Source organism: Salmo salar, chromosome ssa16 (assembly GCF_905237065.1).
Source record: "Salmo salar chromosome ssa16, Ssal_v3.1, whole genome shotgun sequence".
NCBI classification, from domain to species: Eukaryota; Metazoa; Chordata; class Actinopteri; order Salmoniformes; family Salmonidae; genus Salmo; species Salmo salar.
Window position 1 is genome coordinate 28566160 of NC_059457.1, and position 23571 is coordinate 28589730.

The 23571-nt window shown below is 41.8% G+C and overlaps 1 protein-coding gene across 2 annotated transcripts in view; it reads left to right on the top strand.

Moving 5' to 3' along the window:
- Positions 1-23463, top strand: part of plin1 (perilipin 1) — a 33928-nt gene extending 10465 nt beyond the window's left edge. Inside the window, exons 7-9 of one of the 2 annotated variants that reach the window (XM_014149137.2) lie at positions 1372-1503; positions 2077-2271; positions 22221-23463. In XM_014149137.2, coding sequence (XP_014004612.1) covers positions 1372-1503; positions 2077-2271; positions 22221-22544 — 651 coding nt within the window. In that variant the 3' untranslated portion in view covers positions 22545-23463. Of the gene's footprint in view, positions 1-1371; positions 1504-2076; positions 2272-18208; positions 18506-22220 lie in introns of those variants that run through there. The other variant, XM_014149138.2, reaches the window with a different exon arrangement.
- Positions 23464-23571: the final 108 nt, after the last annotated feature.

The following is a 23571-nucleotide window of genomic DNA, read 5'->3' on the forward strand; positions in this document are numbered from 1 at the left end:
AACTGGCCCCTCGAACAGTACAACTGGCCCTAGCTTGGCCCCCCAGTTGAAATGGTCTGGAACTGCCACTGATGTCATCACTGTAAAAGATAAATGGTTGAGTTTGATGTCTTTCAAACAGGTTACAAACAGGGTTTGAATACAAATTATACTTAAAAAGAAAAATGTTTTTGTCAATTTTCATATTCGCATATGTTGTAGCTTAAACTCTATTTGACATCTGAGGTTTTTGTGTTGTTCCCGCCATCGGTTGAGAAGCAACATGCTCTTGAATACAGGGTGGGTATAATTTCAATCATAGAAATATAATTAACCTATCCCTTCAGATCACTGCAATTTAGCTGTTACACCATTGAAATTTAATTAGAATTTACATTTTTACTTCTATTTACTACCACAAAGATGGCCGCCAGTCCACCCACAGTCGAATGTCAACTTAAATGTTTGTCTATTCTATATTTCTATTGTTTCAATAGGTTTCCTATAGAGGATTCACAGTATAATTTAAAACCGATATTCCCATTCAAGTCAACATTCTCTGATGTGTGGATCTCCAACCATCTTTGTGGTACCATTTTAAAGTTTAATAAAAAGCATGAGCTAAAGCACACCCAAAAAAGTTGCTAGAGGTGCTGACTAATGGCAAGTAAACTGTAGGCTATAAAAATAAATAGTCGCATGCTCTATATACAAGATCCCAGTAATTTAAAAGTTGACATTTTACATTAATAATTCATAATGTTTATATAAAAAAAGCAATGTTCTGGAAATGATTTAAAAAAATTTACAACCCTGTTTGTATGCTTTTAAATTATATCAATCTCAACCGCTTATCTTTTCCAGTGACGAAGACATGGATGTTTGATAGTATGGTGGGGTATGCAAAATTGGTCAACATTGAGCACCTTTTATCTCTTGAATGTTTTGGCATTCTACAATGGGTAAATATGTATGGAAGGTTTTGTTCAAATCAAAAGGGGTGCTGTCAAAGTGATCGAATTCAAATGGATTTACCCAGATGTTTGAGAATGGCTGTACATAAGATGGTGGTCTGAGTCGATACAACTTAGTGGCCTTGTGTCTGACGTCACCAAATAAATGCAAAAGCTTAGCTCTTGAAAGAACATTCTCAGTTGTGGGTTTGATAAGGCTTACAGTAGTTCTAGATACTACTCAAACTTTTATAAATAATCGACTGGAAAAGTGTGCGAGGCAAGTTATTTTATTGAACCCTCTTTCATAAGGATATAGAAGCTTCTAAAAAATGACTTGTTACTAAGTATCATGTTATTACTGTAACATTTCGTTTTTTGCAAATATGTTGTTATGGATGATTAAAATTGACTTTGAAAATGTACTGTTCCCTGCCAGACTGAATATGCCATGAAGAACCTTGAGGCTGTGGAAACAGTGGGCCTGTTCTTTCAGAGCTCAGTGATGGGATTCTTCAGTTGGGAGGAGCAGAGAGACAGGAGCAGAGAGACAGAAGCAGAGTTTCAGAAGGTTATGAACCCTTACATCCTTAGAGCAGGTCTCAAACAATGCACATCACCATCTTTTTATATTTTTTAATAGTAATTTAGGTAATTTCATTATTGTCATTAGAGGATGTTTTACTGTAATGTCTTTGCTCCCCCTGTGCTACAGTATTTCTCTAGATTGATGTGGTCATGTCTGCCACACTCAAATATGCCTAAAATAGTCTCCAAATGCGACCCTTGATGTACCTCATGGTATTCTCAGAAAATGTAATCAAATCCTGTACATTCTTAACATTCAGCTCGCATTCCCTGAGACTCCCCCTACTGAAGTATAATTTAGGGAGTGGATAAAGAAATCTGAAGTGCTGTTACACAACATACAGAATCTGGCCTCTAGGTTCACCCTAGCAGACAGCCAAGACAATACCCATATGTACAATACATGTTGTACTGTTTATGTTGATTTACTGCTCAGAAAAGGCTGCCTGGTTAGCAGAGTATAATGAGCCACACCATGTGAGTAGGTGGTGTTGTTGTATGGTAAAGAATTGTTCAGATACTCACCTTGTATTACATTCATGTCCCTGTGTTTCAGAGAGGTGGTGGGCTGCAGCGCCTGGTGAGTGGCCTTGGTTATCAACTGCAGATTAACTACATGTTAGTTGTGTCCAGTGTGAAGAGTGCCCCTCAGACCACCTTTGGCTTGGCTAAGAACGGGCTGGGTGCCCTGTTGGAGACCGTGGGCAGTGCCCGGGAGCGTGTGGTGAACAGCATCTCCTATTATGTTATGGTGAGTCACTCCGTCATCCCTGCCATCCCCTGATTTGATTTGGCCCTCACATGCATTGATTCTGTCTGGCGTTCCCTTCACTTGAACCCCTCATGTGGGGAAAGGAGCGAGCTGCTCCATCCCCCAACCCAATCATCCATTATCTGTGTGATCATAACACCAGCTCAGCTCTTCAGAGAGGGCCGTATCACATACTGTAGGAAGTAATCAGATCAAGAAGTGGTTACAATGCTTTATATGGCTAAGTGACTACATATTGGACAGGATTTTAGTGTGTACACATTACCTATTGCATATACTGTACCTCAAAGGATTTGTTCAGGAAATGAAGTCACCCGTATGGGTACAGTTGACCACTGGCACAAGTGGATGTTTTCTTCTAATTCATAGTTTTTGTATGTAAACTAAAGGAACATTTTGTTCAGGGTGGCCCCAGTGCATGCATAATTTCAACAATCTGCAGTGTCTTTATAGGCCCTTGACAAGGCTTAATTTCAGACACTCTTATTTAGTGATTTCAGTTTCAAATCGAACTTTATTTGTCACATGCGCCGAATACAACATATGTAGACCTTACCGTGAAACGCTTACTTACAAGCCCTTAACCAGCAATACAGTTCAAGAAAGAGTTAAGTAAATATTTACCAAATAAAGTAAAAAATGATGTGCGTAACACAATAAAATGACAGAGGTTATATAGAGGGGATACCGGTACGGAGTCAATGTGCAGGGGTACAGGTTAGTCCAGGTAATTTGTAAAGTGACTATGCATAGATAATAAATAGCGAGTATCAGCAGTGTAAAAACAAAGGAAGGGGGGTGTCAATGTAAATAATTCGGTGGCCATTTGATTAATTGTTCGGCAGTCTTATGGCTTGGGGGATGTAGAAGCTGTTAAGGAGCCTTTTAGTCCTAGTCTTGGCGCTCCGGTACTGCTTGCCGTGCGGTACGGTAGCAGAGAAAACAGTCTATGACTTGGGTGACTGGAGTCTCTGACAATTTTTGGGGCTTTCCTCTGACACCGCCCAGTGTATATAGGTCCTCGATGGCAGGAAGCTTGGCCCCATTTTTGTACTGGGCCATACGAACTACCCTCTGTAGCTCCTTACGGTCAGATGCCGAGCAGATACCATATAAGGTTGTAATGTAACCGGTCAGGATGCTCTCGATGGTGCAGCTGAATAACTTTTTGAGCATGCGAGGACCCATGCCAAATCTTTTCAGTTTCCTGAGGGGGAAAAGGGGTTGTCGTGCCCACTCACGACTGTCCTGGTGTGTTTGGACCATGATCGTTCGTTGGTGAGGTGGACACCAAGGAACTTGGCCCCTCGACCTGCTCCACTACAGCCCCGTCAACTGTGCGCCCCGCCTTTTCCTGTAGTCCACGTTCAGCTCCTTTGTCTTGCTCACATTGAGCGATAGGTTATTGTCCTGGCATCCTCGGACTGAGCTTGTTGTCATTGCAGGCAATCTCAACGCTGTGCGTTACATGGAAAACATCCTCCTCCCTCGTGGTACCCTTCCTGCAGGCTCATCCTGACATGACCCTCCAGCATGACAATGCCACCAGCCAAACTGCTCGTTCTGTGCGTGATTTCCTGCAAGACAGGAATGTCAGTGTTCTGCCATGGCCAGCGAAGAGCCCGGATCTCAATCCCATTGAGCACGTCTGGGACCTGTTGGATCGGAGGGTGAGGGCAAGGGCCATTCCCCCCAGAAATGTCCGGGAACTTGAAGGTGCCTTGGCGGAAGAGTTTAGTAACATCTCATAGCAAGAACTGGCAAATCTGGTGCAGTCCATGAGGAGGAGACGAACTGCAGTACTTAATGCAGCTGGTGGCCACAGCAGATACTGACTTACTTTTGCTTTTGACTCCCCCCCCCTCCTTTGTTCAGGGACACATTATTACATTTCTGTTTGTCACATGTCTGTGGAACTTGTTCAGTTTGTCTCAGTTGTTGAATCTTATGTTCATACTAATATTTACACATGTTAAGTTTGCTGAAAATAAACGCAGTTGACAGTGAGAGGACATTTTATTTTTTGCTGAGTTTATAAAGTGCATTCGGAAAGTATTCAGATCCCTTTACTTTTTCCACATTTTGTTACATTACATCCTTTTTCTAAAATGAATTTAAAAAATCTCATCAATCTAGACACTATCCCATACTGGCAAAGCAAAAACAGGTTTTTAGATTATTCATTTTTTTTACTAATTTATAAAATAAAACCCCTCGGAAATATCACAAGTATTTAGACCCTTTACTTATGCTTTTGTTGAAGCACCTTTTTGCAGTGATTACTGCCTCGAGTCTTCTTGGGTATGACACTACAAGCTTTGCACACCTGTATTTGGCAAGTTTCTCAGATTCTTCTCTGCAGACATCTAGGTTTTGTGTGTGTGTGTAACCACCTCAGATACCTGTGCAGTACCATCAGGCAGAGGCCTGACCCTGCTGTTTGCGCTGTTGCCTCTGTTTAAAGCCCTCATTATCACCCTGTGCAGAGAGAAATGGCTTACAGAGCTGTCACAATACAGCAGTGTAGCGCTCACTGACAGACGGCTCCAGACCAGAGGCACCCGTCTCCTGTCACCTGACTAAGAGAGAGCTTAGATTTATTTCCCAAGAAACAGAATAACTGAAACCCAAATGAGTGGAATCTTTTCTGTTAATCTTGATTGATGCTAGACAAAAAGTACTGCCAGTGTAAAGATTGTCATTGTGCTTGCTTAGCGAGTACCGCTTCCTCATTCGTCTCGAACCCAGGAACTCTGCTTTCTAGCACGTGACCTCCCTCCCGAAGCTTCTTACCAGTCAAGCAACGTGAAAAGCTAGCTATTCAGCATTGCAAGTTGGAACACTTAATGAAATCATCCAGTGTTACCGAAGTAAATTGACTAGCAGTGAATTTACTCTGCACAGTGAATTTTCACCCATTAGAAGCAGAAAAGGAGGTGAGCAGGATTATGGGTACCAGCTCCCTCAGTGTCAGTCTGATGGCCTGGCCAGCATAGGAAGGTCATAGTGGGTGTGCAGCCACTGCACTTGAGGAGAACTCTGCAAGGGACCTTAATACTCTGCTGGGGAGTATTCAGGCAAAGGGATATTGGATAGCTGGCTTTTTTTTAAATCAATTAAAACATTTCTTCAGGTTTTTTTCTGCAGCCAATAGGTCCACTTAGCCTTAACCACACATTCCAGACCCCCTGCTGACCATTGTAAATCCTTTATTGGGAGATTGAAAGTCAATGTTAGGACAGGTTGGCAAACAATGCCTTAACGTTGTACTTGGCAGGGGATTTTGATTGCAATCTGAGATGTGGCCTAGAACTTCTGCCTAGTCTGTTTATATTAAAGTAATATTATTTTTTTGAATGGACTAACCTCTTAGCTGAGAGGTTCATCTAGCTTGTGGTTAGATGGTAGTTATTTTTTTTACATTATATGGCTCCTGTATTGGTGGAAGGTGAGAACTCAATGTTCTCTCAATGGCACATGTATACACTCACTCATAAATTCCACCCTCATGGTTTTTTGGGGGGGAGGGGTTGCATTATTTTTTTTTGCACTGGAAATTAATGTAAAGCACCTCCATGGGTCTTTAAAAAGTTAATGCCTTAGGATTTCCTTTGCAACTTGTCAAACAGGACTTGGATGTTATTTGGGGCACCATGGTCCAGTAAGCAGTGGACATTCTTCCCACCCCACTAGTTTTCATTTCTGTAGGTACAGACTCATACAATAATATGATCTTGTTTATATAAAAATCTTTATCATGCCTAAACAGAACTATATATACACACACACACAGTTGAAGTCAGAAGTTTACATACACTTAGGTTGGAGTCATTAACTAGTTTTTCAACCACTCCACAGATTTCTTGTTAAACTATAGTTTTGGCAAGTCAGTTAGGACATCTACTTTGTGCGTGACACAAGTAATTTATCCATTAATTGTTTACAGACAATGAATTACAAATGAAATAATCTCACAATTCCAGTGGGTCAGAAGTTTACATGCACTAGTTGACTGTGCCTTTAAACAGCTTGGAAAATTCCAGAAAATGTCATGGCTTTAGAAGCTTCTGATAGGATAATTGACATAATTTGAGTCAATTGGTGGTGTATCTGTGGATATATTTCAAGGCCTACCTTCAAACTCAGTGCCTCTTTGCTTGACATCATGGGTCATCCTTGGGAGCAATTTCCAAATGCCTGAAGATATCACTTTCATCCGTACAAACAATAGTACGCAACTTTAAACACCATGGGACCATGCAGCCGTCATACCGCTCAGGAAGGAGACGCGTTCTGTCTCCTAGAGATGAACGTACTTTTGTGCGAAAAGTGCAAATCAATCCCAGAATAACAGCAAAGGACCTTGTGAAGATGCTGGAGGAAACGTATCTATATCCACAGTAAAACGCGTCCTATATTGACATAACCTGAAAAGCCCTTCAGCAAGGAAGTAATATTATTTTTGCTCCGAAAACGGCATTAAAAAAAGCCAGACTACAGTTTGCAACTGCACATGGGGACAAATATCGTACTTTTTCGAGAAATGTCCTCTGGTCTGATGAAACAAAAATAGAACTGTTTGGCCATAATGACCATCGTTATGTTTGGAAGAAAAAGAGGGAGACTTGGAAGCCGAAGAACACCATCCCAACCGTGAGGCACGGGGGTGGCAGCATAATGTTGTGGGGGTGCTTTGCTGCAGGAGGGACTGTGGTGCACTTCACAAAATAGATGGCATCATGAGGCAGGAACATTATGTGGATATACTGAAGTAACATCTCAAGACATCAGTCAGGAAGTTAAAGCTTGGTCACAAATGGGTCTTCCAAATGGGCAATGACCCCAAGCATACTTCCAAAGTTGTGGCAAAATGGCTTAAGGACCACTATGTCAAGGTATTGGAGTAGCATTCACAATGCCCTGACCTCAATCCTATAGAACATTTGTGGGCAGAACTGAAAAAGCGTGTGTGAGCAAGGAGGCCTACAAACCTGACTCAGTTACACCAGCTCTGTCAGGAGGAATGGGCCAAAATGTATCCAACTTATTGTGGGAAGCTTGTGGAACACTACCCAAAACGTTTGACCCAAGTTGAACATAAAGGCAATGCTACCAAGTACTAATTGAGTGCATGTAAACTTCTGACCCACTAGAAATGTGGTGAAAGAAATAAAAGCTGAAATCATTCTCTCTACTATTATTCTGACATTTCACGTTCTTAAAATAAAGTGGTGATCCTAACTGACCTAAGACAGGGAATTTAAACTTAGTTTTTCACAATTCCTGACATTTTAATCTAAGTTTAAATGTATTTGGCTAAGTTGTATGTAAACTATTGACTATTTATTTCACCTTTATTTAACCAGGTAGACAAGTTGTTTACAATTGCGACCTGGCCAAGATAAAGCAAAGCAGTTCGACACATACAACAACATAGTTACACATGGAGTAAAACAAACAGTCAAAAAATACAGTAGAAAAATAAGTCTATATACAATGTGAGCAAATGAGGTGAGATAAGGGAGGTAAAGGCAAAAAAGGCCATGGTGGCAAAGTAAATACAATATAGCAAGTAAAACACTGGAATGGTAGATTTGTAGTGGAAGAAAGTGCAAAGTAGAAATAATGGGGTGCAAAGGAGCTAAATAAATACAGTAGGGGAAGAAGGAGTTGTTTGGGCTAAATTATAGATGGGCTATGTGCAGTGATCTGTGAGCTGCTCTGACAGCTGGTGCTTAAAGCTAGTGAGGGAGATAAGTGTTTCCAGTTTGAGATTTTTGTAGTTCGTTCCAGTCATTGGCAGCGGAGAACTGGAAGGAGAGACGGCCAAAGGAGGAATTGGCTTTGGGGGTGACCAGAGATGTATCTGCTGGAGCGCGTGCTACAGGTGGGTGCTGCTATGGTGACCAGTGAGCTGAAATAAGGGGGGACTTTACCTAGCAGGGTCTTGTAGATGACCTGGAGCCAGTGGGTTTGGCGACAAGTATGAAGCCAGGGCCAGCCAACGAGAGCGTACAGGTCGCAGTGGTGGGTAGTATATGGGGCTTTGGTGACAAAACGGATGGCACTGTGATAGACTGCATCCAGTTTATTGAGTAGGGTATTGGAGGCTATTTTGTAAATGACATCGCCGAAGTCGAGGATCAGTAGGATGGTCAATTTTACGAGGGTATGTTTGGCAGCATGAGTGAAGGATGCTTTGTTGTGAAATAGGAAGCCAATTCTAGATTTAACTTTAGATTGGAAATATTTGATGTGAGTCTGGAAGGAGAGCTTAAAGTCTGGTTAGACACCTAGGTAGTTGTCCACATTTTCTAAGTAAGAACCGTACAGAGTAGTGATGCTGGACGGGCGGGCAGGTGCAGGCAGCGATCGGTTGAAGAGCATGCATTTAGTTTTACTTGTATTTAAGAGCAGTTGGAGGCCACGGAAGGAGAGTTGTATGGCATTGACGCTCGTCTGGAGGGTTGTTAACCTCCATGGGCTAGGCGGGACGAATTCGTCCCACCTACGTAACAGCCACTTGAAGCCTGTGGCGCAATTTTCAAAACCTTAAAAATCCTATTACTTCAATTTCTCAAACATATGACTATTTTACAGCTATTTAAAGACAAGACTCTCGTTAATCTAACCACACTGTCCGATTTCAAAAAGGCTTTACAACGAAAGCAAAACATTAGATTATGTCAGCAGAGTACCAAGCCAGAAATAATCAGACACCCATTTTTCAAGCTAGCATATAATGTCACCAAAACCCAGAAGACAGCTAAATGCAGCACTCACCTTTGATGATCTTCATCAGATGACAACCCTAGGACATTATGTTATACAATACATGCATGTTTTGTTCAATCAAGTTCATATTTATATCAAAAACCAGCTTTTTACATTAGCATGTAACGTTCAGAACTAGCATAGAGCAAACTTCCGGGGAATTCGCTAACATTTTACTAAATTACTCACGATAAACGTTCACAAAAAGCATACAATTATTTTAAGAATTATAAATACAGACCTCCTCTATGCACTCGATATGTCCGATTTTAAAATAGCTTTTTGGTGAAAGCACATTTTGCAATATTCTAAGTACATAGCCCAGGCATCACGGGCTAGCTATTTAGACACCCGGCAAGTTTAGCACTCACCATAATCATATTTACTATTATAAAAGTTTGATTACCTTTTGTTGTCTTCGTCAGAATGCACTCCCAGGACTGCTACTTCAATAACAAATGTTGGTTTGGTCCAAAATAATCCATCGTTATATCCGAATAGCGGCGTTTTGTTCGTGCGTTCCAGACACTATCCGAAATGGTAAAGAAGGGTCGCGCGCATGGCGCAATTCGTGACAAAAAAATTCTAAATATTCCATTACCGTACTTCGAAGCATGTCAACCGCTGTTTAAAATCAATTTTTACGCCATTTTTCTCGTAGAAAAGCGATAATATTCCGACAGGGAATCTCCTTTTCAGCAAACAGAGGAAAAATAAATAAGTGCTACCAAACATAACAATATGCATTTCACAAATATTACAAAAGTGTGCATAGGAGAGGTCGCAATTTGCGCGATAAATTGGTTCATGCCAACTGCCAGCCACGAAAGAAAATCAGCCAGGCTCTTTTACGCCCGCTACCAAATGGTAGCTATAAATGTAGAGGATGCGCACAGTGCAACAATATGATGAAGTGTGAATATTTCTGCCACCCACACACAGGAAAACGGTTTCAAATTAACGATATCATCACGTGCAGCACCACCCATGTTATTTACATTATTAAATGTCCATGTGGGCTCTGCTATGTCGGTAAAACCTCCCGCTCTCTCAAACAGAGAATTAGTGAACATAAAAGTTCAATCAGGAGAAACGACAGGGATTATCCAGTCGCAGTACATTTTAATGACCAAAAGCATGACATTTCTACCTTTAGATTTTGTGGTATAGAGAAAGTCAAGATATCAGACAGGGGAGGTGATATTAATAATACTCTGAGCAAAAGAGAATGTTTTGGGATTTTCACCCTCCAGACATTATTTCCTAAAGGACTTAATGATGAAATGCCTATGTATGTTATGTTGTGAATTTAAAATATGTTCCTATTTAAGATTACTTTGTTTTTTCGTATGATGTACCCAATGATTAATGAAAACTTGCTATGTCCTCGTTGTGATTTTATGGACGTGTTCGGTACGTCTTGTCTATACACTTTTGTAATATTTGTGAAATGCATATTGTTATGTTTGGTAGCACTTATTTATTTTTCCTTTGCCTCCAACCCCTTTCCATACGTGGAACGGATGTGGGTGGGGCTAGGTCTACATAGAGGTGCTGTTTTCTGAAAATTCACAAAAGCTCTGACGAAGGCCGTTAGGCCGATACGTAAGCTTATTAAATATCAGTGATACTATCAAGAACAGTGTGCGGTTTCCTTTTTTCATTCATCCTGTTTCAACTGTTGCCATGCACCTGTAACAAGATTGCTCAGATGTGCGAGTGCCTTTTGAATCTCGGCAAACAGAGGAAAAAATCACAAAGACGGGGGCGGTCAGGTCACGCGCCTAAGCCCAGAGTCCCTTGATCGGCCACTTGAGAAAGGCGATAATGTGTTTCAGCCTGGGGCTGGGATGACGACATTCTGTTTTTTCCCGGGCTCTGAGCGCCAATGGACGACGTAGGAAGTGTCACGTTAGAGCAGAGATCCTTAGTAAAAGATAGAGATGGAAAAGAAGTTCAAGAAATGGTCAGACAGGCCACTTCCTGTAAAGGAATCTCTCAGGTTTTGACCTGCCATTTGAGTTCTGTTATACTCAGACACCATTCAAACAGTTTTAGAAACTTTAGGGTGTTTTCTATCCATATGTAATAAGTATATGCATATTCTAGTTACTGGGTAGGAGTGGTAACCAGATTAAATCGGGTATGTTTTTTTATCCAGCCGTGTCAATACTGCCCCCTAGCCCTAACAGGTTAACAGTGTCCAAAGAAGGGCCAGAAGTATACAGAATGGTGACGTCTTTGTAGAGGTGAATCTGATCTGGATCTGATCTGATCCACCTCTACAAAGACGTCACCATTCTGTATACTTCTGGCCCTTCTTTGGACACTGTTAACAACCCTCCAGACGAGCGTCAATGCCATACAACTCTCCTTCCGTGGCCTCCAACTGCTCTTAAATACTCACCAGCAGCAAGAGCGACATCATTGATGTATACAGAGAAAAGAGTTGGCCCAAGAATTGAACCCTGTGGCACCCCCATAGAGACTGCCAGAGGCCCGGACAACAGGCCCTCCGATTTGACACACTGAACTCTATCAGAGAAGTAGTTGGTGAACCAGGCGAGGCAATCATTTGAGAAACCAAGGCTATTGAGACTGCCGATGAGGATGTGGTGATTGACAGAGTCGAAAGCCTTGGCCAGGTCAATGAATACGGCAACACAGTATTGTTTCTTATCAATGGCGGTTACGATATCGTTTAGGACCTTGAGCGTGGCTGAGGTGTACCCATGACCAGCTCTGAAACCAGATTGCATTGCGGAGAAGGTGCAATGGGATTCGAAATGGTCGTAATTTGTTTGTTGACTTGGCTTTCAAAGACCTTAGCAAGGCTGGGTAGGATAGATATAGGTCTGTAGCAGTTTGGGTCAAGAGTGTCCCCTCCTTTGAAGAGGGGGATGACAGCAGCTGCTTTCCAATCTTTTGGAATCTCAGACGACACGAAAGAGGTTGAACAGGCTAGTAATAGGGTTTGCGATAATTTTAGAAAGAAAGGGTCCAGATTGTCTATCCCGGAGATTTGTAGGGGTCCAGATTTTGTAGCTCTTTCAGAACATCAGCTGACTGGATTTGGGAGAAGGAGAAATGGGGAAGGCTTGGGCGAGTAGCTGTGGGGGGTGCAGTGCTACTGACCGCGGTAGGGGTAGCCAGGTGGAAAGCATGGCCAGCCATAGAAAAATGCTTATTGAAATTCTCAATTATAGTGGATATATCGGAGGTGACAGAGTTTCCTATCCTCAGTGCAGTGGGCAGCTGGGAGGAGGTGTTCTTATTCTCCATGGACTTTACAGTGTCCCAGAACTTTTTGGAGTTTGTGTTGCAGGAAGCAAATTTCTCCTTGATAAAGCTAGCCTTAGCTTTCCTAACTGCCTGTGTATATTGGTTTCTAACTTCCCTGAAAAGCTGCATATCACGGGGGCTGTTCGATGCTTATGCAGAATGCCACAGGCTGTTTTTGTGTTGGTTAAGGGCAGTCAGATCTGGAGAGAACGAAGGGCTATATCTGTTCCTGGTTCTAAATTTCTTGAATGGGGCATGCTTATTTAAGGAAGGCATTTAAGAAAAATAACCAGGCATCCTCTACTGACGGGATGTGGTCAATATCCTTCCAGGATACCCGGGCCAGGTCGATTAGAAACGCTTGCCGCTGAAATGTTTCAGGGAGCGTTTGACAGTGATGAGTGGAGGTCGTTTGACCGCTGACCCATTACGGATGCAGGCAATGAGGCAGTGATCGCTGAGATCTTGTTTGAAAACAGCAGAGGTGTATTTAGAGGGCAAGTTGGTTAGGACGATATCTATGAGGGTGCCCGTGTTTATGGCTTTGGGGTTGTACCTGGTAGGTTCATTGATCATTTTTGTGAGATTGAGAGCATCAAGCTTAGATTGTAGGATGTCTGGGGTGTTAAGCATGTTCCAGTTTAGGTCACCTAGCAGCACAAGCTCTGAAGATAGATGGGATGGGGGGGGGCGGCGGCAATCAGTTCACATATGGTGTCCAGAGCACAGTTGGGGGCAGAGGGTGGTCTATAGCAGGCGGCAACGGTGAGACTTGTTTTTAGAGAGATGGATTTTTAAAAGTAGAAGTTCAAATTGTTTGGGTACAGACCTGGATAGTAGGACAGAACTCTGCAGGCTATCTCTGCAGTAGATTGCAACACCGCCCCCTTTGGCCGTTCTATCTTGTCTGAAAATGTTGTAGATAGGGATGAAGATTTCAGAGTTTTTGGTGGACTTCCTGAGCCAGGAGTCAGAAACGGCTAGGACATCCGGGTTGGCAGAGTGTGCTAAAGCAGTGAATAAAACAAACTTAGGGAGAAGGCTTCTAATGGTAACATGCATGAAACCAAGGCTATTACGGTTACAGAAGTCATCAAAAGAGAGCACCTGGGGAATAGGAGTGGGGCTAGGCACTGCAGGGCCTGGAATCACCAGAGGAGGAGCAGGATAAGGGTACAGCTAAAAGCTATGAGAATTGGTCATCTATGACGTCCAGAATAGAGAGTAAAAGGAGCAGGTTTCTGGGGGCGATAAAATGGATTCAAGGTATAATGTACAGACAAAGGTATTGTAGGATGTGAATACAGTGGAGGTAAACCTAGGCATTGAGTGATGATGAGAGATATTGTCTCTAGAAACATAATTGAAACCAGAAGATGTCATAGCATGTGTAGGTGGTGGAACTGCTCTGGATAAGGTATAATGAGCAGGGCTAGAGGCTCTACAGTGAAATAAGCTAATAAACACTAACCAGAACAGCAATGGACAAGGCATATTGACATTAAGGAGAGGCATGCTTAGCTGAGTGATCATAAGGGTCCCGTGAGATTCAGAGAGCTAGCTGGATCATAGGTAGCAAGCTGGCAGAAGATGGAGGGAGGTCTGTTTTTAGCCACCTTGTGCTTTTCCGTCTGTAGATTAGTGGGGTTCCGTGTGGTGGGGGGGGCCAGTCCAATTGGCAAAATAGTTATAGTGGCCCAAGAAAACTGTCCAATAGACCAAACCAGATATTAGCCGATAAGACAGCTAACGATTAGAAGGCCGCAGATGGGCGTTCAGGTTACGTCGTGACGGAGGGGCCAGTTGGATAACTCCCTCGGGCAGATAACCTCGGTAGTCCAGTCGTGGAGGCCCGATGGGGCTCCGCATCGGCAGTAAAACAGGTCCGGATAGGTGATTGTAGCCCAGGAGTGGCTGATGGAACTCTTCAGCTGGCTAGCTCCGGAATAATTGATGTTAGCCAATAGTCACTTGGGTAGCAGCTAGCTAGCAGCAAGATCCAGGTGTAGATGTCCAGAGCCTGCGGTAGAAATCCGGGGACATGGAGAGAAAATAGGTCCGGTATGCTCTGGTCTGAGTCGCGCTGTAAAAAACTGGTGATAGCTTTTTAAACTAAGGGATAGCTGATGACAGCTAACCGTGGCTAGCTGAACTCCAATGTTAGCCAGTGAACTGGCCAACCTCTGGCTAACCTCTAGCTAGCTTCTGTTGAGGATTTCAGATTTGAGGTAAATAATACTTATTTTTTTAAATTGGTGAGGCGGGTTGCAGTAGTGTTTTGAGGTTGAGTTTTTAGAAAAAATATATATAAAAAGATATGCGAAGAAAAGATGTAAATATATATACACATGAGACAAGACGTAGGACAAATACGTCTGACTGCTACGCCATCTTGGAGAGGAATATATTTATTTATTGTACGCTGGATTCATTCAAACTACCAGCATTATTTATATTAAAGTGGAACTTCACCTGCTGATTTGGCCTTGTTTTTGGCTTGCTCCTCAAGAAATGCTGGCGGCCATGGCAGAAGTGAAATCTGAGTTGGCTTGGGGGTGTGGTTTGATTTGGGTGTGTCCTTGGCACCAACAAGACACATCCATCTGTCAACCATGCCCAGTTGTTTTCCCCCCACTTAATCACAACAAACAAACCTCCTGCAGATTGAGATTAAAAAAAAAACAATTGGCAGACGTATGGTGAGATAACAGAGGAAGTGAGCTGCCCAGTGACGCGAGCCTACCAGAGAAGTAAATGCCTTCTACGCTTGCTTCGAGGCAAGAAACACTGAAGCATGCATGAGAGCCCCAGTTGTTCCCGATGTGAGAGAGACCTTTTTTTAAACAGGTCAACATTCACAAAGCCGCGGGACCTGATGGATTACCAGGACTGTACTCAAAGCATGCGCGGACCAATTGGCAAGTGTCTTCACTGACATTTTCAACCTCTCCCTGACCTCGTCTGTAATACCTACATGTTTCAAACAGACCACCGTAGTCCCTGTGCCCAAGAAAGCGAAAGTAACCTGCCTAAATGATTATCGCCCCGTAGCACTCACGTCAGTAGCCATGAAGTGCTTTCAAAGGCTGGTCATGGCTCACATTAACACCATCATACCGGAAACCCTAGAGCCACTCCAATTCTCATAATGCCCCAACGGATCCACAGATGAAGCAGTCTCAATCGCACTCCAAACTGGCCTTTCCCACCTGGACAAAAGGAACACCTATGAGAAAATGCTGTTCATTGACTACAGCTCAGTGTTCAACACCATAGAGCCCACAGCTCATCACTAAGCTAAGGACCCTGGGACTAAACACCTCCCTCTGCAACTGGATACTGGACTTCCTGATGGGCCACCCCCAGGTGGTAAGGGTAGGCAACAACACATCTGCCATGCTGATCCTCAACACTGAGGCCCCTCCTGTACTCCCTGTTCACCCACGACTGTGTGGCCAGGCATGACTCCAATACCATCATTAAGTTTGCTGACAACACAACAGTGGTAGGCCTGATCACCAACAATGATGAGACAGTCTATAGGGAGGAGGTCCGAGATCTGGCAGTGTGGTGCCAGGACAACAACCTCTCCTTCAATGTGAGCAAGACAAAGGAGCTGATCATGGACTATAGGAAAAGGATGGCTGAACAGTTAGGGGAGGTAATTAACATCGACAGGTGGAGAGTTTCAAGTTCCTTGGTGTCCACGTCACCAACAAACTATCATGGTCCAAACACACCAAGACAGTCATAAAGAGGGCACGACAACACCTTTTCCCCCTCAGGAGACTAAAAAGATTTGGCATAGGTCCCTAGATCCTCAAAATTCTACAGCTGCACCATCAAGAGCATCCTGACCGGTTGCATCACCGCCTGGTATGGCAACTGCTTGTTATCTAACCTTAAGGCTCTACAGAGGGTAGCACATATGGCCCAGTTTATCACTGGGGCCAAGCTTCCTGCCATACATGACCTATATATTAGGCGGTGTCAGAGGAAGGCCCCAATAATTATCAAAGACTCCAGTCACCAAAGTCATAGACTGTTATCTCTGCTACCGCACGGCAAGCGGTACCGGAGCCCCAAGTCTAGGACCAAAAGGCTCCTTAACAGCTTCTAACCCCAAGCCATAAGCCTGCTGAACAATTAATCAAATGGCCACCCGGACTATTTACATTGACCCCCCCCACCCCCCCCCCTTGTTTTTACACTACTGCTACTCCCGGTTTTATTATCTATGCAGTCACTTTACAAATTACCTCGACTAACCTGTACCCAACACATTGACTTGGTACCGGTACCCACTGTATATAGCCTCGTTATTATGTAATTGTATTTATTTCAATTTAGTTTTTTTTTAAAATATTTTATTAACGATTTCTTGAGCTGTGTTAAGGGCTTGGAAGTAAGCATTTAACAGTAAGTTCTACACCTGTTTTATTCGGCGCATGTGACAAATAATATTTGAATAGGTCAATAGCCTATGAAGTAATATGAGAAATTCAGCAATTGCATTCATGTAGATAATCTTATCTAAGTGTTTTGATAACTTTCAAATTTAGTAGCAGGTCCATGTAGAATAAACAACCCTTATCATAATACCATAGAAGTAGTGTTCTGCTAATATCACAGTGTGCATCTTACACTTTTCATTGTCATTCCCAGCCAATACACATACTGTGTCTATCAGCATTTTGTCTGGTGGTAATGGGACTACCTTGACAAACATGTCAGTGGTCATCCTGTGTGGTGTCCCGTATATATCAGGGGTTCTCTGATTCTGCTGTAGAATATACCCAGTTATTCCCTCCCCATATGGACTGATATCATTCAATAATTTTTAAAAAAGACAGTAAAAGTTGTCTAGTAAAATTGTAATGCTGAGTGCCAGGTCTCTCTCCAAGCCTGTCTGCCTGTCTGGACAAATCTCCATGTGCTGGCTCCCATACATGTTTCTGTGAACACATACACACATAGTCACTGTTCTATTACCAATGGCAGTTAGGAGAGGTAATATCTCATGCAAACAGGTATTATGTTGAAGTTTGAACAGATCAGATAACATCTGCCCAATTATGGTCACCCCATCAAACAACCGAGGCTGGTGTCTCGTAAAAACATCTACGATCCTCTCCATCTGTAGAAAGAGCTAGAGTTAAGGCAGAGTTCATCAGAGACACATGGAATGAAAAGGGTGATACAAATACTGGACTTTTTTTTTCTCTCTGTGCTGTACTATTAGTAATTGACTTCAGTCCCACATTGTGGATGTGTTGAGTGCCTGGTCTCTCTCCATTCAGAGATGTCAGTTTCAAGCTTGTCTGTTGGTCACGACTTCATCACATCATCTTGCAAGTGCTGGCTCCATAGACGCATCTGTGAACACATACAGTCACTCTTCTATTACCAGTGATGTTTGACAAACAAACATATACTATGTTGAAGTTTGAACAGGTCAGACTAAACCTACCTAATTCTCCCCATCGACGACCGTTGATAAGCAGTCGAGGTGAGGCTAGAGGTGAGATCTTTGCCAGCGCCCCATTGATGGGCATGGCTGCGTAGATCAGCTCCTGGCCCCTCATCAAATATACTGGTCGGTCACACACAGAGACCACTGATTACATTATCAATGGTGGTTATGATTAGCATGGTGAAACTAACCTGATCACTACATTCACCTTTCTATTTCACTTAAGATATCATGATATGTGAAGTGAAATAGAATGGTAAATGAAGCGGTCAGGCCTGTTCCACCAGGCTAGGTTATGAAGGTGAATTTGGACAACTTGAAACTGACTTTTGACCAGGTCAAATGTCACCAACCTGATTTCAAGTGTCCTCCCTGTTCCATTTATAGGATTGCTCAAAGCAAGGGCATGTCTGCGTGATGCTGAGGGTCCCCTTGCTGGTCTACTCTATGTTTCATGATCGGCTGTAAACTGGACATCTTCATAATCAATGTATTTCCTCATCTTATGAGTTGGTGCTGACTTGGGGTGCCTGTGACAGGTGATACAATAGATAGCCAAGTGGTAAATTGCATTTTGTTATAAAGAAAGAACAAAGCTTTTTGATAATGCACTTCACAACCAAAATGACCCTACTACTTGTATCAGCTTGACTGGGTAATTAATTAAATTACTAATTTATCAAACTTGGTATTTTTTTTTTATACACTTTCACATAACACACATTACCGTTGTTGATGAAGCCATCTGTGTCATCAGGGTAGTAACTCGGGACAAGCTAATTTGATGCTTTACAGGTGTAGACTAACTGTAGCCTCAGATTGGATTAGATTCAGGCCTGTGACGCTGTTATGGTTTGTTGCTCTTATTTCACTGTATTATTCAGCCTCAGGCATGAGTTATCTACCACCATAGCTGCATCCAATTATTTAGTTTTGCTCTTGACAATACAGAATACACCTGTATGAGCTACAAACTAATTTGTAAATCCGACATGTATGAAAACGTTAGCTAGCTAGTCTGTAGCTATCTATCTAGCCTGCCTCGCTAGCAGTATCAAATTTATAACGTTACATTACCAGCTATATATATGACAATACACAAACTTGTATGAACTACGACCTAACTATGTTGTAATGAGGTAGCTAGCTAGCTAGCCTGCCTAGCTTTATCAAAAGATAGCTAGCCAAACACAACCAGCAATAGCGTTATCTAACACATCCAACCTGATTTCAGTTGCTTCTTCATTAATGAGCTAAAGGAATGTTGTGTTCAGTAAGGAATGGGGAAATTCCATTGTCTGAGAAAGCTGTGGCTTGGGAAATGTGCTATAAAGACAAACATGGAGAAAATACCCATTTACCTCCTGTGACATTGCCATTGGCCTTCTAAATCTGTGGAGCAAACAGGTGACTAAAAACTCAACATGAACTTCATCACAGCGACAACACGGTTAGAACTTGATGCTTTGTCAGCTGTGGGACAAAAAAAGTACAACCAAGTTCATTTTTTTTATTAATCAGATTATGAAAGACCGCATTTATCCAATCCAAATAGGTACCATGTGCCAGGCCAGTTTGTCAGTGATAGTCATTTTATCATGCTTTTACTGGATATACATAGGGTCATAATTCTTTAGAAGTTTCAGATGAGGACAGACTAGACCTTGATGTACAATGCCTTCAGAAAGTATTCAGACAAAGCAGTGTAATGGGTTCGCACTCAAAAATATATTGCATAAAGCTTACTTCATTATCTGAACCGTACACTGACGTTTTGGCTTTACAGCCACATTCAGTGTGTACAATTTTCTTTAATTCAAAGCAGCATTTGTAAAGAACAACAGATGAGCAGCAGATGGTTCTAATCAGGGTTGCCACTCATCTGCCAATCAGGGACCCGGCCACTCTGGTCTACCTGTATGCAAATTAGTCACAAAAAGATACAGAATTATAGGGTATGGGAGTGGGCACGAAAGGGCAACTCGCAAATCAATCGCCCAGGGGTGTCTGCTCACCTAAATACGTCCCATCAATTCATGAGATAGCTCACCACAAAGGACATCAGACAAAGCCGTTGATAAATATGTGGGGCTAACTCATACACGATATGCAAAATCTGATATGGAAAGTGTTCTTGTATAAGAGCATAAATGTGGCTTAAAGGAAGAATGCGAAATCTAGTTCTTCGTTTTAAACGTGTGGAGGTACAGAATTTAAGTTATATATCCACATCGCTTCTCTTTGGAGTAATTTGTTGTCATAGTCTGACAGTCACCTCTAGGTGGTGGATGAACCTTTTTAGATCCTGACGCAACACAATTCATTAATAGAATTATTTTTTTCTTCTATAAAGTGTCTCGCAACTGGCGAGGTGATATCTTGATGTCTAATAGTGGATTTATGTTCTCCATGACGTCCTTTCAAGGCGCGGGATATAAATATCATTACAAAAACACTAAAGAGTCTGATAATTTGCCAATGTTTGGCAATAGACTTGATGCCATTACGGCTATTATTGAAAGTAAGTAAATAGTTTACAGAAAACCCTTCTGTCTTTGTTGGGGTTTATTAAGTAATTGGCTTCTGTTCAAGCTTTTAACTTGTTTTTTTAGCTTTATCAAGCAGGTATCGGGGTATCCACTCAAGCAAAAACGCTCATGGAGAGAATATGATTGTCTATCATATTCTTCCTCTGTGTCACAGATGCGATGAAGTTGGCTTACTGATAAACCTCTTTTTAGGGGGAGAGTTTAATAACTCACTATTGATTTGTGAACCTTAAACAGACTATTCACAAAAAAATATTCACACCCCTTGACTTTTTCCACATTGTTGTGTTACAATTTTAAATGGATTTAATTGTTTTTTTTGTCACTGGCCTACACACAATACCCCATAACGTCAAAGTGGAATTATGTTTAGAATTTTTACAAATGAATAAAAAATGAAAAGCTGAATTGTCTTGAGTCAACAATTATTCAACCCCTTTGTTATGGCCAGTCTAAGTTCAGGACTACAAATTCTCTTAACTTTGTATTCAGGACATCAAGTTATGTTTGGGTCAAATCCAACACAACACATCACTGAGTACCACTCTTCATATTTTCAAACATGGTGGTGGCTGCATCACGTTTTGGGTATGCTAGTCATCGGTGTAAAATAAACAGAATAGAGCTAAGAACAAGCAAAACCCTAGAGGAAAACCTGGTTCAATCTGCTTTCCAACAGACACTGGGAGACAAATTCAACTTTCTACATCTGCATTGCTTGCTGTTTGCGGTTTTAGGCTGGGTTTGTGTATAGCACTTTGACGTCGGCTGATGTAATAAAATAAAATAAAATAAAATAAAATAAAGGGCTTTATAAATACATTTGATTGACAATAACCTTAAACACAAAGCCGAATATATACTGGTGTTGCTTAGCCTACAGTAGGTACAGTTTTGACTAAAATCGGCTTGAAAATCTATGGCAAGACTTGACAATGGCTGTCTAGCAATGATCAACAACCAACTTGACAGAGCTTGAAGATTTTTTTTTTTAAGAATTTGAAAATATTGTACAGTCCAAGTCTGCAAAGCTCTTAGACTTACTCAAAGACTCACAGTTGTAATTGCTGCCAAAGGTGATTTTAACACATATTGACTCAAGTGTGAATACTTATGTAAATGAGATCTTACTGTATTTCATTTTCAATACATTTATACAAATTTCTAAAAACACGTGTTCACTTTGTCATTATGGGGTATTGTGTGTAGATACAAACATTTAATCCATTTTGAATTCAGGCTGTAGCACAACAAAATGTAGAATAAGTCAAGGGGTATGAGTACTTTCTGAAGGCACTTTAAATTCAAATTCAGATTTGCCTGAAGGTGGTGAGATGCATTCTGGGTAATATCGGCACATGAAAAGGCCTGCATGCATTGGTATGATCTATGAAGGGAACAGTCTGTTTGGCCTCATTGGCCTGTTTGTTCAAATAGCCTCCTAATGAAATATAACTAATCCATCAGAATGTCATTCCATTTCTCCTTGCCATCATACAGCTCCTGATTCCCTGAACAAACAGCGAGTAGCTCTAACTTGAATTGTCCCACACAGAGGAAGAATCCTGCTGGCTTTTCTGGGAAAACACTGTCTGATATTCTAATTAGCTGCAGGCCCAGATGACACGTGTCGCAATTAGGCAAGAGCAGGTTATTTTTGAAGAAGCCATTGTAGGGGGAACGACGACGACACAGACCTTGCCATGAATTCCACTAAGCCTGTGACACTCATTAAATCACCCCTGTAGTAGACAATAACCAAACAAGTAATGATTCAGATGAAAAGGATTAGAGCTAGTCCTAATTACTTGGATGAATTGCTATCATGGTTTTGTTTTCTTTGGACACAGATTCCAGGGTTATACTCCTACAAGGATTCCGAGCCTGGTTGCAGTGCTGGGGATGAGGAGGACGGGGAGCCAAAGATCTCTGATGAGGCCCGGCTCCTCAAGCAAAGGGTCCTGCTGCAGATCCCCCAACAGCAGAGGATGATACTGGGCCAGTCCGACACCTCTATCGTCACCCAGCGCATCCCACGGAGAGGAGAGATCGCTATGAGGTCCCAAAACTCCTCATATACACACAATGTGTATTCCCGCCGCTACAGCCCCACCGCTAAATATGTTGTCACTGTGGAGCCCATTCAGAAGGATACAACTCAAATGTATGATTAACAGTGTCAACTAGAAGCAATTTAATACAAGCTTGCAACAATGCTGTGATTGAACCATTGCAACAGCATTTGTAGAGCTTTATGCAGTAACAGCAAGTGCAATCATGTATGTCAAAGGTCTACGAATGTAATACTTGTGTGTTTCTTTGTGATATGGCAAAGCTTTGCTTGAAAGAAGGCCTCCTATTCTGTTGACAAATACATAGCTAATAGACAAAGCCATGTCTGAAACAATGATTTATATATGCAGGAGATGACTATTAGGAGGGGGCGTGTTGAAGCCACCGCACCTCCATCTTGGCAAAGATATTTTGGAAGTTATAGAAATGCATTTGTTAATGTCGACATAAATTTCTGCCACGTTTAGTCTAAAGCATACTTTCAAATGTCAGCTAAACATTAAAATGGCAAAACATTTTCCATAAAGTATAATTTTGAGATTACGAATTTTATTGTCCCCACTACGACAGAAAATACTTAAATACATGTAATTCTGTCCTTTAAACATTTCATTGAAGTAATGTAGAATTCCATTAATTCCTATGGAGGACTGACGGCTTCAAAGCCTCACAATGGCAAATACATAGCATCAGCAATCCAGGGTTTAAATAAATAATTGGCCTGAAACAATGTGACTGTGCTCAATAGCATAGCTTATAACATAGCTGAATCATTAAGAACAGACAGATCAATGAAGTGACGCCTTGATCCTGTCCACATTGAGCTCTGTGTCACTCTGTCATTAGAGGGATTCATAGATTGGATTTGAGAAGAAATCAGACCCTGGGTTCCATCTTTCCTTCTTACTGCCTGCCATGGGAAAATGTTGAACAAAAGACTGTCTTGAAGAAATAACCCACATTTTATCACGATGAGGGACATGCATGACATTAAACCATTAAAAATATTCTTAAATGACACTTTCATGACTGTTTCTTAGTAGCATGTGTCTGTTTGCACATCCTCACTTTTTTGCATTAAGTCCTTACTTTAAAAAAGATATATATTCAAAATATATAGTGTTTTCA